General features: G+C 42.3%; 1 protein-coding gene across 5 annotated transcripts in view; it reads right to left on the bottom strand.

Annotated features, from left to right (window-relative positions):
- The window catches only part of HAO1 (hydroxyacid oxidase 1), a 65,017-nt gene that overhangs the window by 13,838 nt on the left and 34,039 nt on the right, over window positions 1-17,140 (bottom strand). For 4 of the 5 annotated variants that reach the window (XM_048842540.2, XM_048842541.2, XM_048842542.2 and 1 more), the window contains 5 exons: window positions 14,755-14,930; window positions 11,685-11,776; window positions 6,423-6,581; window positions 6,135-6,204; window positions 908-3,480 (listed from right to left, as the gene is read on the bottom strand). In XM_048842540.2, coding sequence (XP_048698497.2) covers window positions 3,410-3,480; window positions 6,135-6,204; window positions 6,423-6,581; window positions 11,685-11,776; window positions 14,755-14,930 — 568 coding nt within the window. In that variant the 3' untranslated portion in view covers window positions 908-3,409. Of the gene's footprint in view, window positions 1-907; window positions 3,481-6,134; window positions 6,205-6,422; window positions 6,582-11,684; window positions 11,777-14,754; window positions 14,931-17,140 lie in introns of those variants that run through there. The other variant, XM_048842543.2, reaches the window with a different exon arrangement.

Raw genomic sequence — 17,140 nt, 5'->3', positions numbered from 1 at the left:
ATATCACACATTTTATCAGGATGATACTGATCAGTAAACTACAAATTTTCAAATGATACCTTACATGGCATACTTTGTACAAAGATTATTACAATAGTGTGTAAGTTGTGAATACAGGGGTACATTCTCTCACACTAACATCTGTCACATGTGGCTCATTCTCACTCATCCTAGCCCCAGGGGGGAAATTGGGTATGCAATGAAAGTTGTTTTTACTTTGGTTGGACGGGACTGGGGTGATTTGTGTGGGTTTTTATGAATCTGTGTGCTCCTCTGCGATCTGTTGAGCCAACCCCTGCTTTCCCACCCCATAATCAAAAATCAGATACAAAACTCCTGTCTTTTCACATTAATTTTCACAAACAATGTTGTTAGTCTGTCACAAGATCCAGGGAAATTCCACTTCACCATGAAAGTTTTTTTTTTAAAAAGGAAAGATTTAAGGCAAATGCATTAACTTCATCCTGCAGCATTTGGCTCTGAAATCACTCTTTATGAAGAGGGCTTATCAGCTTTGAACTTGGAGAGTCAGTCAGTTTGGAGATAAGCAGAGCAAGTTCATTATCCCACAGGAGCAGTAACTTAGAAATGGTTAATTAAACCCAATAAATAAAGTCTATTTCCTCACCATCAAAATTTACTCTGGGCCACAACACTATGGAACCTTCCTCAAATTAAGCTGGGTTAAGGACAGGAAACTGCATCTTCTAAACTTTAGAAATAGATCTTAAACATGTAAACATAAGATACTATGCCCCTATCTTTTGAGTAACATTTATATTATCTAAAATAAACAGTCTTTCTGAAATTGCTCTGTAATTGACATCTGACACAGTCCACATTGCAACACATATGATAAGTGCAGTAAACAGTAGAAATTATGCTTCCTTATGCTCTGAGAAACATATTTCCTTAAACAGATAAACTTTATTTTGTTGCTATGCAACCGTCATGCAACATAATACACTCGGCAGTAAATACGAGTAAGAATTTTACAACTGAAGGGTAGCGTGTGGCCTTTTGTTTCCCCCCTCCCCCACCCTTTGAGTTCAAGTCCCAATTTACGTTCATGCTGTAATATTCCATCATTTTATTCTAAAACCTTTTGCAAATTCAAACTTTTGGCAAAAAATGATTCAATGAGTAAAGCTCAATGCGAGGTATTTCAAATAGTGCATAAGGGAAGTTGGGGTAGGAGGATGGGGGGGATGAAGATGCACCACTCCTATGTGGTTGATGGGAGATAAATGACTATGGGTCTGAGCCTACACCCATTTATATCAATGGCAAAATGCCCCGGGACTTCAACAAATGCAGAACAATGGGATAGAGCCCTACTTTCTGTTTAAAAAAAAACCTTATTGCTAGATTTCTAGGGCAGACTTTTCCAAAGCATTCTGCACTGATTTACCTTCGCTCCCACTGACCGTGCCACTGACTTCAAAGGAGTAGAGTTAGGCCAACAGCGATTGCTTTAGAAAACTCTAGTCCTAGTATTTTGTGTTCACTTGAGAGGTGAGATATCAAGAGCAATCTTGGGTTTAGGCTGAGGGAGACTACTAGATTCTTAACCCGACTGCCTTTATGGATTTGGGGAGGTCACTTAACACTGCTGTGCCCATTCCTATATTTTGTACCAAGGCAAAATTCCCATTCCCTTCTACTGAGAATTCTAGTTTGCTCAAGGCATACAGGACCAAGTCCCTTGTCTTAGTTTTGTCGTACCAAATAGCGTCAATAATACTTATGGACCTGCCTCAGACGGTGTTAGATCTAAGGGCTATCAACCCTTCAAGTACACAAGTAGTTCTTATTTTATTGAAATACTCACGTAAGTAAAGCTTTGGAAGGTCAAACCATGAATAGCTACAGCCCTCATGTGAACAATGGGACTAGTCATTTGAAAAAGGACTACTTATGTAAGCAAAGGTTGGAAGAATTAGCCTCTTGGGGGCCCAATCCAAAGGCCATTTAAGTCAACAGGAGTCTTTCCATTGACTTCAATGGATTTTGAATAAAGTCCTTGATGAGTCAAACCCTGCTCTCCTTACTCGCGCAAGGAGCCACACTGAGTTTAATGGGACTTGGGTAAATGGAACGTGATTTGGCCCAATGGCTGCAGAGTACCACTTATATGCCTATGTGAAATATCAGCCAATATATGGCTGCTAGGCTGGAGAGTTGGCATATTATCTAAGCACTCTCCTACTACTTTCTCTGAGGTGTAAAAATTCCCAGTACACCATTTTGAGGACCTCCACCAAAATGAATACTTGTCAGCACTAATATTCCTGAATTAATTATCAATCCAAAAAAACAGAAACGCACATCCAGGCCTTCTTTATACATCATCAATGGAAATAAGAGGACACACTCAATTTTACTTACTTTCTTAGCAGTTTACCTATAATCTTTCTGCACCTCAGTTTCCCTATCTGGAGAATAATGGATAGAGACCTTCCTTGTGTGAAATGCTTTAAGATGTGTGGCTGACAATATAAGGTGTCATACTCAGCACTTACTGCATCATTATTATTATTTAGTATTTATACTTCAGGGAAGTTGAATTTGTCCAAGAAATCATCTAAACCAATGTTAATTTTTTTAAAGTAAAAATATAGCAGAGCTCCAGCTGGTGTCAGTCAGCACAGTTCTGTTCAAGTCACTAGGGCTACATGGATTTATACCAGCTGAGGATCTGGCTTATGGTCAGTATTCATATGTTATTATAATTTAAGTGCAAAGAGATTCATGTCAGTTAAGACTGTAAACCTCCAAACTCTGGATTGGCTGTACAATCCCTTGCATCTCAAAAGCCTCCAAGATACTTACCCAGCTCCCAGCCTACGCTGTTTACACACAGTAATGTAGTTGCTAGGGGAAACGATGCCATGTTGATACGAAAAGAATATTTAATCCGGACAATCTGAAGTGTAGTTTCTATAAACAGCGAACAAGAGGTATCCTTTAAACTTTGATATTTTGGTAGTTGTTTGCTATCAAAACATTTCTGTTTATAGTTTCATTTTAACATCTAAGCTACTTCCAGACATGCATGTTAACATCTGAGAAAAGTTCTTCGCATCTGTACACATATTGAAAAGTCAGCAGTTTCTGCTTAGCTGGACAACAACTACAATTGTGTGCACCAGGAGAGAATTAGGGCCCACTCTTTCCATCCTTATTCGCACCAGGGGCCAGATTCTCAAAAGTGCTCAGCTCCTTTTAAGGAGCTAGTACGGGGTGCTGAGCACTTAGGAAAACCTGGTCCATGTACACCTTTCAGAAGTAGCCCTCTATAAACCAATAGGGCTACTCTCCTAAGTAAGGGTTTCATGATGAGGCCCAAACAGAACAATCTGGCCACAGTGAATAGGGTGGCTTTACCCAGAGCCACACTTTTTTTGTGCTAAATCTTGGAAACTGCAGATGAAGTTCTTCGTACCAATGTCGTGTCAATCCCTTTCACGCTCTGGCATCCTGGGAGATAAATTACATACATATAATATGAATATGCTTAGAAGAATAATCAGCATTATTCAGGAACTGGTCTTCCAGCAAAAGATGACCCTTGACTGTTGAGAGGATAGTCTTGTGATTAAGGCATAGGTATAGAACTCAAGTCATAGGGTCTTCACCAAATGTCCTGTGTGACCTTGGGCATGTCACTTTCAGAGTTTAATTCTGGAAGGGACCACTATGATGATGCAATCTGACTACCTTACATAACATAGGTTAGAGAATGTCATCTGTGATTCCCGCACATTGAGCCATATAATTTGTAATTGAGCTCGAGTTACCTTTTAGAAAAACACTCAATCTTGATTTACAGATGCCTAGTGATGAAGAATGTACCACATCCCTGGTGTTGTGTGCTAATTGGTAATTAGCAACACTGATAAATTTACTATTTAGTCTCACTTACTCTCTCTGTGCCTCAGCACTCCATCTGTAAAAGAGGGATAATTATACTTCTTTTCCTGGTATTGTCTATGTAAATTGCAAATTTTTTAGGGCCGGGACTCTTATTCTAGATCTCTGCAGTGCCCAGCACATGGGTCCTTTTCTCTCTGGTCCCTAGGCACTACTGTAATAAACATAATAAATAATAATAGATGGAACTATTCAGGATGGAGACTGTTTTGCTATATGAATGTGCAGCACCAAGGGCAATGAGTCTTGGTTGGAGTGTCTAGATACTACTGTAATACACAGAACTGTGTAAAGTTTACAGCTCAGTGCAGACTTGTTAACTTTTATAGTTTGGCGGATAGGACAGTGGGCTGGGACTCAGGAGACGTGGGTTCAATTCCAGGCTCTGCCACTGGCCTGCTGGGTGACCTTGAGTAAGGCACATCCTGCCCTGTGCCTCAGTTTCCTCATGCATAAAAATGGGGATAATGATACTAGTCTCCTTGGTAAAGCACTTTGACACCTACAGATGAAAAGAGCTAGATACTGAACCATTTTTATTATCTGCACTCAAGTGTAGGACTGGAAGGGACCTCAATAGGTCGGCTAGTCCAGTCCCCTGCACTTAAGGCAGGACTACGTAATAACTAGACCATTCCTGACAGGTGTTTACCTAACGTCCTCTTAAAAACCTCCAATGATGGAGATTCCACAACCGCCGTACGCAATTTATTCCAGTGCTTAACCACCCTGACAGTTAGGAAGTTTTTCCTAATGTCCAATCTAAGCCCCCATTGCTGCAATTTAAGCCCATTTCTTCTCATGCTAGCCTCAAAGGTTAACAAGAACAATTTTTCTCCCTCCTCCTTGTACCAACCTTTTATATACTTGAAAATTGTTATTGTGTCCCCACTCAGTCTTCACTTTCCAGACTAAACAAACCCAATTTTTTCAATTTTCCCTCAGAGGTGATGTTTTCTAGACCTTTAATCATTTTTGTTGCTCGTCTCTGGACTTTCTCCAATTTGTCCTCATCTTTCCTGAAATGTGGTGCCCAGAACTGGACATAATACTCCAGCTGAGGCCTAATCAACATGGAGTAGAGCGGAAGAATTAATTCTCGTGTCTTGCTTACAACACTCCTGCTAATACATCCCAGAATGATGTTTGCTTTATTTTTGCAACAGTGTTACACTGTTCACTCATATTTAGCTTCTGATCTACCATAGCCCCCAGATCCCTTTCCGCAGTCAGTTCCCATTTTGTATGTGTCCAATTGATTGTTCCTTCCTGAGTGGAGTACTTTGCATTTGTCCTCATTGAATTTCTCCCTGTTTTACTTCAGACCATTTCTCTAGTTTGTCCAGATCATCTTGAATGTTAATCCTATCCTCCAAAGCACTTGCAACCCCTCCCAGCTTGGTATCGTCCGCAAACTTTATAAGTGTACTCTCTATGCCATTATCTAAATCAATTATGAAGCTATTGAACAGAACTGGTCCTAGGACTGATCCCTGTGGGACCCCACTCGTTATGCCCTTCCAGCTTGACTGTGAACCATTGATAACTACTCTCTGGGAACAGTTTTCCAACCAGTTATGCACGCACCTTATACTAGTTCCACCTAGGCTGTATTTCCCTAGTTTGTTTATGAGGTCATGCAAGACAATATCAAAAAAGCCTTACTGAAATCAAGATATATCACAATTACTGCTTTCCCCCTATCCACAGGTTTGTTACCCTGTCAAGGAAAGCTATTAGGTTGGTTTGATGGGATTTGTTCTTGACAAATCCATGCTGATTGTTACTTATCACCTTATTATCTTCAAGGTGTTTGCAAATTCATTGCTTGATTATTTGCTCCATTATCTTTCCGGATGCTGAAGTTAAGCTGACTAGTCTGTAATTCCCTGGGTTGTACTTATTCCCCTTTTTATAGACGGGCACCATATTTGCCCTCTTTAATCTAGCCAGTGCTGCTAAAAACAGCCGTGAAGACATGGTGCCACTGACCCCCAGCACAGGTTACCTACCTGACTGGGTACTCAGGCGGGCTTGTACAGCCTGCACTGAAGACCATGCTGCCACATCTTCACAGCTATTTTAGCCTCACTAGCTAGATTAAATCGAGCACAGGTTGGCCTATCTGAACTGAAAATAATGCTTTCAATTACAGCATCCAGAGAAGGAGTGTGACTATGGAAAGGAAGCTGGTGTCTCACCAGAAAGTGCCATTGCTAGCTGGAATTCTTCCTTCAGCATCTGGAGAACTTCTTTTGCTCCTTCTTCACCCTAATAGATTGGAAGACAATACATTGTACTACAACATATATACGCACCAGGGGGCTGAATTAAGGTTTCATGGACAATCTTAATTCTGGCATTTCATTAATTTCATGTGCTTGAGTTTGCACCCATAACAGACCCTAGTCATATTTTTTGAATGTTAATGCATGTCTAAAAGGTTAGTCTAATAGTCAAAATTTGGACTGCAGCCTTTGATGAATTACCTGATAAACCAACCCCCAGATGATAGGTCTTCCAATGAACACTGCCTTGGCACCAAGAGCCAATGCCTTGAGAACATCTGTGCCTTTTCTCACTCCACCATCCAGGTACACCTCTGCCTTCCCTTCCACAGCCTCAACAATTTCCGGCAAGACATCAATCTAGGAAAGCAAGAACAGGACAGTAGCAATTCAGTCACATGTGACACTACTGAATTTTTAAGCGAACTGCCACATGTAGGAACCAGTCTTTAATGAAGATAAGCATGAATTTTGTGCCTAATGTATGTGCACAAATAATGCAGTTGTGTGTACAAATATGGACGTGACTAACCATACTAGTAGGCAGAGGTTAGTAATGATCCAGTGCAGTGCTAGGGGATACTTTGTTGAAGGTGCTGTCTTTCTCATTACACATAAAAGCAAGGTCCTGGTTAGGACTGTATGTGCCTTTCATAATGAAATCTAGAACCAGATTAAACTCATTTTTCTCTTAGCACAGTGTGGTATGGTGATTTACCAAGCCCAGTGACCAGCCACAATGAACCTGATCCACAAGACCTGAAGAAGAGCTCTGTGCAAGCTCAAAAGGTTGTCTCTCTCACCAGCAGAAGATGGTCCAATGAAAGATGTTACGTCCCCCACCTTGTCTCTCTAATTGTGCTAGAAGGCATACATAAAGATCCTGTTTTACATGTACAATCACAATGGCTACATATACAAGTTTCCTGTGCATGATACCATTTGTGTGTGTTATAGCCCATCAGAGATCGGGATCCCATTGTGCCAGGCTCTGTACGTACACATAGCAAGAGACAGCCCTTGCCCTGAAGAATTTACTGTTAAAGCTGGTAGCAAGTTTTCCAACAAAAGATTTTTTCCAGTGAAAATGGCTTTTTCAGTGAACATATTTTTGTGATCAATTTTCCATTTTTGTGAGGAAAATGTCGGCATTGATTGACAACCAAAACATTTTCAGTATTTCACCTAAAATCTGAAATACTATTTTAAAAAATGGTTTTGTCTAATTTTGGGGGGGGGCAGGGGGCGGAATAATTCAATATTCAATATTCAATTGGAATAATTTCCAACCAACTCACTATCCAGCCAACTTAATATCAAACTAACCACAGGAAAGGATGGAAGAAAGAAAGGGGATTATTCCTATTTTACAAACAGGGAACTGAAGCAGAGACAGATTAAGTATCTTGCCCATGGTCACGCAAGATGCCTTGAGTCCCAGACTAGTACCTTAACTGCAGGACCACCCTTCCTGTCATGCCTAACTTTTTACTATCTCAGCAAAGCAGGAGAGATATTCGATTAGAAGCAAAGTGCTAAAGAGGCTGAAAATATCACGCTCTAGGAAAGCAAGCAGGGATCCAAATTATCCCTTTTCAAACAGGGATGTAATTCCTTTCCCTTTTAAAGGATCAAAACATCTCCCTCTTTCTACATCCAAGCAAACTGCACCACCATACAAGTGCTGTAATTACTAAAGTACAATGTTTTAATTATGGTTTGTATCAATTTCCTCAATGTGTAATTAGATATTAGGAAATGTTAACCAGTTTGGGTTCAACTCACATTTCAAAAACCCATCCAAATTAAAGCATGTGATTATGATGCAGAAACAGAAACACTTTATGATCTGGTACAAATATATATTATGAAAAATGTAATATAAAATATACCCCATTGTAGCAATATGAAATCCAGTGAACAGACCAAACATTCAAAATACATAACTTAACGGTTTCTTCTCCTCCAAACTAACTTATTACAAGCAAATAATTTGTAAAAAATACAGTTTTCAGTTCAATTTTTCCTTTATTTCAGTTGGCAAAATGTCAAAATTCTTGAATTTCCTTATTATTCAAAATCATTTGTTAATTTCCTCATGAATTGTTTATTTCAGAATAGCTCTCACATACAGTGTAAAATTTTCAGAAGTGCCCAAGTGACTTAGGAATCTAAGTCCCATTTTCAGAAGTGAGCAAGCAGATTTTCAGATGTGCCTCATTTTTTGGGTGTTCAGCTTCAGCCACCTAAAAAGAGATCCTCATTTTCAGAAAGGGCTGAGCCCTTGCCCTCTGAAAATCAGGCCTTTTTTGGTGTCTTAAATTGAGTACCTGAAAATTGAGGCTACCAAAAATCACTGGACATGTTTAAAACCTTGGTCTAGGTCACTTTTGAGAATGGGACTTTGACTTAAAAGTCTATGAGGCACTCTTGAAGATTTTAGTGATAATTCACTGCAAATCCTCTTTTACATTTACACTTCAGAATCCATGCAGCACTGGTTAGTAAACACAAGTCACATGGTAATAGTTAGTTCCCCAGTTGAGGGTCTTAAGTGCTGCCTGACACCATGCAAATTTGGAATTTTACTATCAAGTATATCATTTGACATTTGCTGTCTGCAAACATTCAAGATGGTAAAGCCAGACCGAGTGAATGTTTGCAGAAAGCAAATATTAAAAAGTCATGATCACAGTTAAATTTCATTTTGAATGCAAACAAATGTTCATACAAATGCTTTCCCATTGTTGACTCCAATCTAATTTCATAAGTTAGCTGGAAGGGACAAGTACTAAATTCTGCTCATCTGACTTATCGCAAAGCATCTTCTTCTCTCCCTATAGGGGTAAGTTTCCTACTGTGATGTCATGGGAGAGCCACACTAGTATTCAGAGAACATCTGAGAACTGAAAGACCTGAGAGTAGAATTTTGACCCCCTACCTTACATTTAAAAACTGAGCCAAGTTGCCAGCTGACATATTCACATTCTCCCAGGGTGAGAGTATCACTGCATGGCTGTCTTCCCCCAATCCTCCTCCTCCCTCCCCACCATCATCAGTAGTCCTTGGTCTTCCTGAGACACATGGCCAAGCTAGGGCCAGAGGCTGACTCCTTGCTTTCTGTAACATTTAGGAAACACGTGTGATCATAGCTGGAATAGAGAGCTAAGATCATTTTTCTTCTGGAAACTAGCAAAAGGTCATTTGTGTAACACCAGCAGGATCTAGGGAGGAGGGTTAATGGTGGAAATTGGCAGGTCCCCCAGAGAGGAAGGAAGAAAGGAAGGAAGAGCTTGAAGGGTTCTAAGGGAAGGAAGGGATGTTCTAACACAAATACTGGAAATTTTTCATTCAAAATGTTTTTCAGTGAAAAACAGCTTGTGCTTCAGAACGGAGAACTATTGTGAAAACATTTGTATCAAGCTTTCCAGTTTTTTATCAAAAGCAACAATTTCCCCAATTACTCTTCTCTGCCACTGAATGCAAAAGCATGACTGAGTACTAGCTGTATGGTTATTCACCTCAGGTAAACATCTTTTCTTTTTTACTCTACTCACTATCTTTTCAAAGTTACAAAGTTACAGAGCAGCAAAAGAAAAAATGAAACACGAAGGGGCGCTACATTGGCACAGCTGCACCTCTGTAGCATGTCTGGTGAAGACACTCTGTGCAGACAGAAGAGGGCTCTCCCGTTGGCATAATAAATACACCTCCGTGAGAGGCGGTAGCTATGTCGGCAGGAGAAGCTATTCCCATTGACATAGCGCTGTCCACACTAGCACTTAGGTAGGCGTAACTACGTCACTGAAGGGGGTGGCTTATTCACACCCCTGAGCGATGTAAGTTACACCGAAGTAAGTGGTAGTGTAGACCTGGCTTCAACGACTCTGTAAGGTTTCCAAAGTTGGAGAAGTAGTGAAAAGTCACAGTGGCAGACTTTGCAATTTTCATTTCTCCTTTTGCTGCTTCATAGCTTGCCAGTAGGTTTTGAAAAGTTATAGTGTATCAAAAGGAAAAGACGGGGTGGTGGGGACAAGTCTGGACATGATTCAATTTATTGCACTAGATGGTAAAAAGGAGGGTTGGGGAGGAAACTGGATACAAATACTAAGAATTTCTAAATTTTTAAAATTCAGAAAACTTTGAAATAATATTTCATACATTTTGGGGGGTGAGGGGGAATAAGTTTTGTTGTATTGATCCAATCCTGCACAACAACTTTGAACTTTTTTGTCAATTCCTTTTCCCATTTTCATCCAGTTCTATTAAGACTCCTGGTTTCCTGTAAAACCCTTGATTTTGGGCAACCTCTCCCACCCACCTGAATCTCCTGCTTTTCACACAGTCTCTCAGGAGCTCAGGAATCTCAAGCAGCAAGGAGCCAGAGAGAGGGTGAATGGGGGAAAACGGTAGAGAAACTCAAAGGGGAGGAAAGCTAGGTGTGGTGAGTAGTAGACCTTTGATAGATTTGATTGTAGGAAGGTTTATTCAAATGAGGAAATGCATATTCAAATCTGCACATTAGAATATTGCCTAATTAGCATAATATCCCCAGAATTCCAGGCCTCCATCCTTAACTGGTATGATTAGGAGAAGGTAACAGTACAGAAGTTGCTGGGCCCTACCATTCTTAATGTAAGTGGAAGACCGCCAAAGACTGGGGGCTCATGGACATCAGCGGGAACAGAGACAGATGGGAGCGGAAAGGAGTTCACTAAAGCTCAACCCCCAAACAAATGCAGACTTTCTACTTACAGTAAAGTGGAGATATCGGAGTTAATTCAGCTATAGCTGGCTTGTCATCCTGGCTAATCCAGCCAACAAATTCTTTAGATGTCACCTCTGGCCTCCTGATATATTATTTATTCCACATTCCGCTGTGTTGTATTGCCATCAGGTAACATGAAGTAAGACATTGTTTCAACGTGTCAGAAGACACGGACCCACTTGCGCCTCCTAGTGCAGTTAAAGTTTTGAATTATCCAGGGCATGCCAAGCATCAAGGACTACTTTTCTCCTTTTATTGGGCTCTTAAATGAGCTAACCTGAAACCACTCCTTTGGATTGCTTTCCTGAGCCCTGCAGCCAGGGCAGGCTGCCCAGGTTCCCAGAGGCAACAGCCCACATGTTAATCCTTCTGTGGCTTTTGGTTTGATTTCTTAGAAGAAAGAAATCCACAGGCTGCCCTCACACACACACCAGTAAGAGGCTACGAGTGCCTACATGCACGTTGTGAAATTCTAAGGGGCCTTGAAAGAAACAGCCCATTGGAGCTTAAAAAATATAGCACACGTTTACATGTTTCCTCTCCAGTAACCACATGTGCAACTTAAAAGGGGCAGGGCGGGAGCAGGGGACACAGAGACAGAGAGAGAGAACAAGTTAGCAAGCAGCTGTAGATGCAATTAAAGTTACTAAACAGATTCTCAAGTGCCATTCCTAAGTGGTTTCACCAATACTCACAGTTGCTGGCACACCATCCAGTTGGCGCGCACCATGGTTTGACACCAGGATCCCATTTACACCGTGCTTCACAGCTTCTCTAGCATCATCAGCTGGAAGAAACAAAAGTCAGCCCTTCAGACAGTGCAGTTTATTAGGGCTGTCTATGTAGAAATGAGAGCATCTGTAAAAATATTCTGTTAATAAGAATTTACCCAGGGCTCTGGCTTCTAATAGCTGGGCCTTGTACCAGCCTGTGGACAGCTGTGTCCATAAATTGTGGCCTGACCAGAATTAAAGTTAGCATTTGTATCACCTGGAACATTGGAGGAGGTAAGTAGCTCTGAGTGGGCAATTATTGATCTCTTCTGGTGGCTGGCATGTACTTTCATCACACTGATCTGCAGTTCATCATCAGTAAGACAATCCTGCTGCGGTGAGTTTTACTGTAGTCTGAAATTATTAATATCATTACAGTGTGTAATCACTTCACTAGGTTCAATTGGCTTTTGATTGATTACAGAAGCTTCAGAAAGAAACAAAAAAAAGTCCCATTCTCACTTATACACATGCAGAGTGTAACTCAGAGCTGAGCTTGGGTCTGTACATGCCATGGGTAGAATACGTCCGTTTGTTCCCGTTTCCTGTCATAGCTGATTTCAGATTCACCCTAAATTAATGCCAACATATGAATGCTTATACAATTATGGAAAATGGAATATTGTATTGATTTGGGAATATCAGTTAAAATGGAAAATGAGGGTCTTCTAGAACTTAGACAGAGGGAAGATGGTCTAATGGTTAGGGCCCTAGTCTAAGACTTAGGATTCCAGTCTTTGCTGTGGCTCAGACTGAGTGACCTTGGTCAAGTCACTCAGGCGTTTTTGAAAATATGACCCTAAATGACTAAGCCTTTTAAGTGCCTATGTCATTTTTGAAAATGGGATTTAGGAGCCTAAGTCTCATCAGAAATCAATAGGACTGAGTACCTAAGTGACACAGGCACTTAGGTGTCTAAGTCACATAAATACTTCTGAACATTTTACCCAACGCTTCTTTGTGCCTCGGTCTCCCTATCTGTACAATGGGGATAATAGCACTTCCCTACCCCACAAGGCTGTTGTGAGGATAAATATATTAAAGACTGTGAAGTGCTCAGCTCCCATGGCCCTGGGGGCCATTATAAGTACTATAGATAGAATTATACCGAGTTTGACATATTAAAGTAGGTAAACATGTAAAACTATTGATCGTACTTATATGGTGCCCGCTACCATAGTATCTGAGGATGCACACACACACACAAATCTTTTAACGGGATCTCAAAGTCCTTTCCACATGCTAATTATGTCCCGCAAATATTACTGTTCACCTTTTATAGATGGGTTAACCATATGAGTGGTCAAACAACTTACTCAAACACCAAGACAGGGGCTGAGTCAGGAACTGAAGCCAAGTATCCTGACTCCAAGTGCACAGGACAATGACCCTTCCCTTATGCATGTAAATGAGCTGTAAGAATCTCTGATATTAGGCAGAACTGTGTTGCAATAATACATGGGGTACGGGATATGCACAAAGCAATACAAACTTGATTTCCACACAGAACAACGCTCTGTGTGTGTGTACACAGCACCTAGCACAATGGGATTCTACCCCATGAATGACATTCCTAAGTGCCACTGCAATAGTTAATAACTCAAAGCCAACTTTTGGCTGTCCAGTCTGCAGTGCAGTACATGAAGACAGCTGAGGTGAAGGGTCCCATACACATCACTGATTTGTTTGCAGGTGGTGATGGTCTCTCAGGGAGGCAGTGTGACTTGGAGCACCCGGGACAGCACTCGGAATAGGGAAATACAAATGCAAAGTCCTGGCTCTGTGCCTAGCTTGCCATGAGACCTTGGGCTAGCCACAACGTCTCCATACTTGATTCAATTACTTACACTGGTGTTAATTAGGAGTTACTACAATGAGGTCAGCAGAGTTACGGTGATCGGAAACCTGCGCGAGCAAAAGCACAACCCAGCCCTCTTCATCTCATTGATGTGGTGATAACACTTACCTACCTTGCAAGAGTAATGTGAGGAATAGTTACCTAAGGTCCTGGTTCTGACGTCACTGACACTGGTCTAATTCCATTGGTTTCCAGGGAGCTACACCCACTTTACACCAGCATAGGTGAGATCAGAATTAGGTCCACAAAATTCTATACCATGTAAATGCTTAATAGTACTGGTGAGATGGTCTGTAACTATGCAAGGAGGCCAGTCCTGGTTCTAATTCTCTGCCATTACCCATGTTACACCTCTGTAACTGCACTGACGTCAGAAGCCCATAAAAACCATGCTTCGCTGGTTTGTGCGATGCAGAAGCAGGATATAATTTTTGTTAGCTTGCACTCTCCTAGGGCCCAATCATTGAAGGCGATGAGCATCTCTTGGCCAGGTGATCAAAGACCTCCGACAATGCCTTCAGTGTTTACTACAAAACCCACATCTTTGCCCTAGCCTTCCCACAACTGGAAAAATAATGACGTCCAGTCCCTGCTGACCAGGAGGAAGAGACAGAGCAATATAAAATCTGTGTATGCTTCATAGCATTGGGAGAGACTCCCATAGCACAATGAGGCATGCCATAGAATAGTTTACATGAGAAAGAAAGGCAGAGAAAACGCCCTTCAACTCCCATTGAACTCGGTCAACACGGAAAGAAAGTTAGCACTTCCCAAGCCAGCCCCCAGTTAAGAAGAAGAAGAAGCCATTTGTTTCAGCTGTTTTTTTAAGGCTCCAGTTGGGCAACTCCACCCTATTCAGCAGATCGTTGAAGCATGCAGGTAATCCCCATTAAAATCCATGAGATTTCAGCATATGCTTAAAGTTACAGTGGCCTACGTTAGAAGAATATTTTTTAAAAGATAAAGGAAAATCATGCACACGCTATATCTATTCTATGCACACATTCTTGCCATTTAGTCCTACAGAAAAATCTGTCCAATAAAGCAACATAAAAGTGTTTCTTTCTATCAGCGGTTGATTTAAATAAAAGAAGCCTCACGAGAACCTGTTGCTGAACCTTCACTGCTACAAACCTCGGAGAATTCCTTTAGTGACTATCGGCAGAGATGTCAGTCCTCTGAGCCATGTAATATCCTCCCACTTGATGGACGGATCGATTGCTTGGGCTACGTAAACAGCCAGTCCGCTATTTTCACCGTAGCCTTTCTCGGAGGAAAATGCCAAATCGTTGGTGTCGAAATTTTTCATTCTAACATTACACAGAGACAAAAGAAAATGACACTGAAAAAAAAACATTTCAAAACCCACATTCGCCCTGCAATGAGTTCCATGCCAGCAGATCCCTTCACTGGTACAGATCTTATGGCAGGATCGGGGCCTCATATTGCACAGTGTGATGGGGCCGTCACCTCCCGTGAGTGCCTCCTATCCTCCTCTCTCTCTAGCTGCGTCACTTGCAGTGACCACCTGTTGGGCTGTTAACTTCTCAAGCAGGTTTTCAGTGACTCAGCCCTCCGGCCGAGTCACACACTGTCTGTAGGTGTGCAACACAAGTCAACCCCTTCTGGGGTACACAGTCTAACAGGGCCTCTCAGAGTGCCGTTAACTATGTCTTTATCTGTAGCCCTGTCCCTGGGCTCAGTCCTTAATCAGTCCAACCTAACCTAGACCTAACCCAGTACCCTCCGTTTGTCTCTTTCGCCCTACCTCTGGGCTTGGTTCTCAACTGTCTCTCAGCGGATTCTGGGCTAGCTTTCAATACTCCCTGCTCTGTTATAGAGCAGTGCCCCCAGGACTCCCTCCCTGGAGACTCTTCGCTCGGTAGCAAGGCTCACTGGCCCTGGCTCTTCAGCTAAGCCACTAGTTCAGTCCCCTTCCAGGGGGTTATCAAAGTCCACAAATGCTGATCCTCTTTGGGGTCTTCAGCCAGCTCCCTGGGGCCTGTGTAAATTCCCCTTCTCCAGGGCTTTGGCCACTCCACCTGTGGCTGGTGGGGAAATGCCTGGAAAATGCAGCCAGGAGCATTTTCTTTGCTCCTCAGGCTCCAGCCAGCAACTGGTCTGATCTGTCCAGCAGCTGATTTTTATAGTAGCCTGATGGGCTCTGATTGACTACCCCTGCAGCCTCTCTCTAATTGGCTGCTTCCATGCAGCCACTCTAGGAAGCCTGGAGGAGTCACCTCCACTGCTCCTTTTCTGGGACGCGGTGTGGTAGGACAGCAAGGCCTCCAGCAGGGGACCTCAGATACACCCCATCATACACAGTTAGCAAAGGCACATATCCTAGCATTTAGGGTAGTATTCGATATCAACGAAAAAAAATTGGCCAGTCATGTGTCTCATAGCTTGCATACAAAGGGCCTATACTACTGTCATTGCAGTCAATAACAACACTCCCCTTGCTTTCAAGGGAAGATCAGGCCCCAGTCCAACAGCAAGTCAGGAATAAAACCTATGAAGAGGAAGGATGGCCCAGTGGTTAGGACGGTGGATTCAAGTCCCTTCTCTGCCACAGGCTTCTTGTGTGACCTTGGACAAGTCACCAAGTCTCTCTGTGCCTCAGTTTCCCATCTGTACAATGGGGATAACATCATGACCCTGCCTCACAAGGATATTGTGAGGATAAATCCAGGAAAGATTGTGAGGAGCGCAGATACTATGGTAACCGGGCCCATATAAGTACCTAAAATAGATAGATGCTCATTCTGCTGGACCAGAGCTGCTCCTTTAGGGCCTAATCCAAAGCCCATTAAACACAATGAGTGATATCCTGATCTCATTGAAGTCAATGGCATAACGCCTGTTGACTTCAGTGCAGCCAGGATTTCATACAGTGGATCTGGCCTATAGGTATCTCTAAGAGTACGTCCATGTAGCTATAGCTACAGCACTGTAGTGTAGACAATGAGGCCCCGTCTACACTACAGTGGCGCTGCTATCGCACTGCAGCTGTGCCGCTGAAGCACCGTAGTGTAGATGCTTCCTACCTCAACGGAAAGGGGTTTTTTTTCCATCCATGTAGGTAATCCACATCTCAGAGGCGATAGCTAAGTCAATGGAAGAATTCTTCCCTCAACCTAGCTGCAGATACAGTGTGGGTTCGGTCAACCTAAATATGTTGCCCAGGCCATTAAATGTCTCACAGCTCGGCCAGCCTAAGGCTTTGTCTACATTAGCACATACGTCGGCCAGGGGTGTGAAAAAAACACACCCCTGACCGACATAAGTTTCACCGACAAAAGGGCCAGTGTGGACAGTGCTATGTCGGTGGTAGATGCTCTCCTGCCGACATAGCTACCACCACTTGTTGGGGGTGGTTTAATTATGTCGGGGGATAGCTCTCTCCCACCGGCATAGAGGGAGATCGTACAGCTGTGCCACTGTAAGGTCTGAAGTGTAGACATAGCCTAAGTTTTAGTTGAGGACCAAGCTTTAGTTAACCCACTTACATTTCAAGAGT

The sequence above is a fragment of the Caretta caretta genome, chromosome 3 (assembly GCF_965140235.1).
Source record: "Caretta caretta isolate rCarCar2 chromosome 3, rCarCar1.hap1, whole genome shotgun sequence".
NCBI classification, from domain to species: domain Eukaryota; kingdom Metazoa; phylum Chordata; order Testudines; family Cheloniidae; genus Caretta; species Caretta caretta.
Note: the sequence above shows the minus strand (reverse complement) of the source record. Positions and strands in the feature narration are given on the sequence as shown.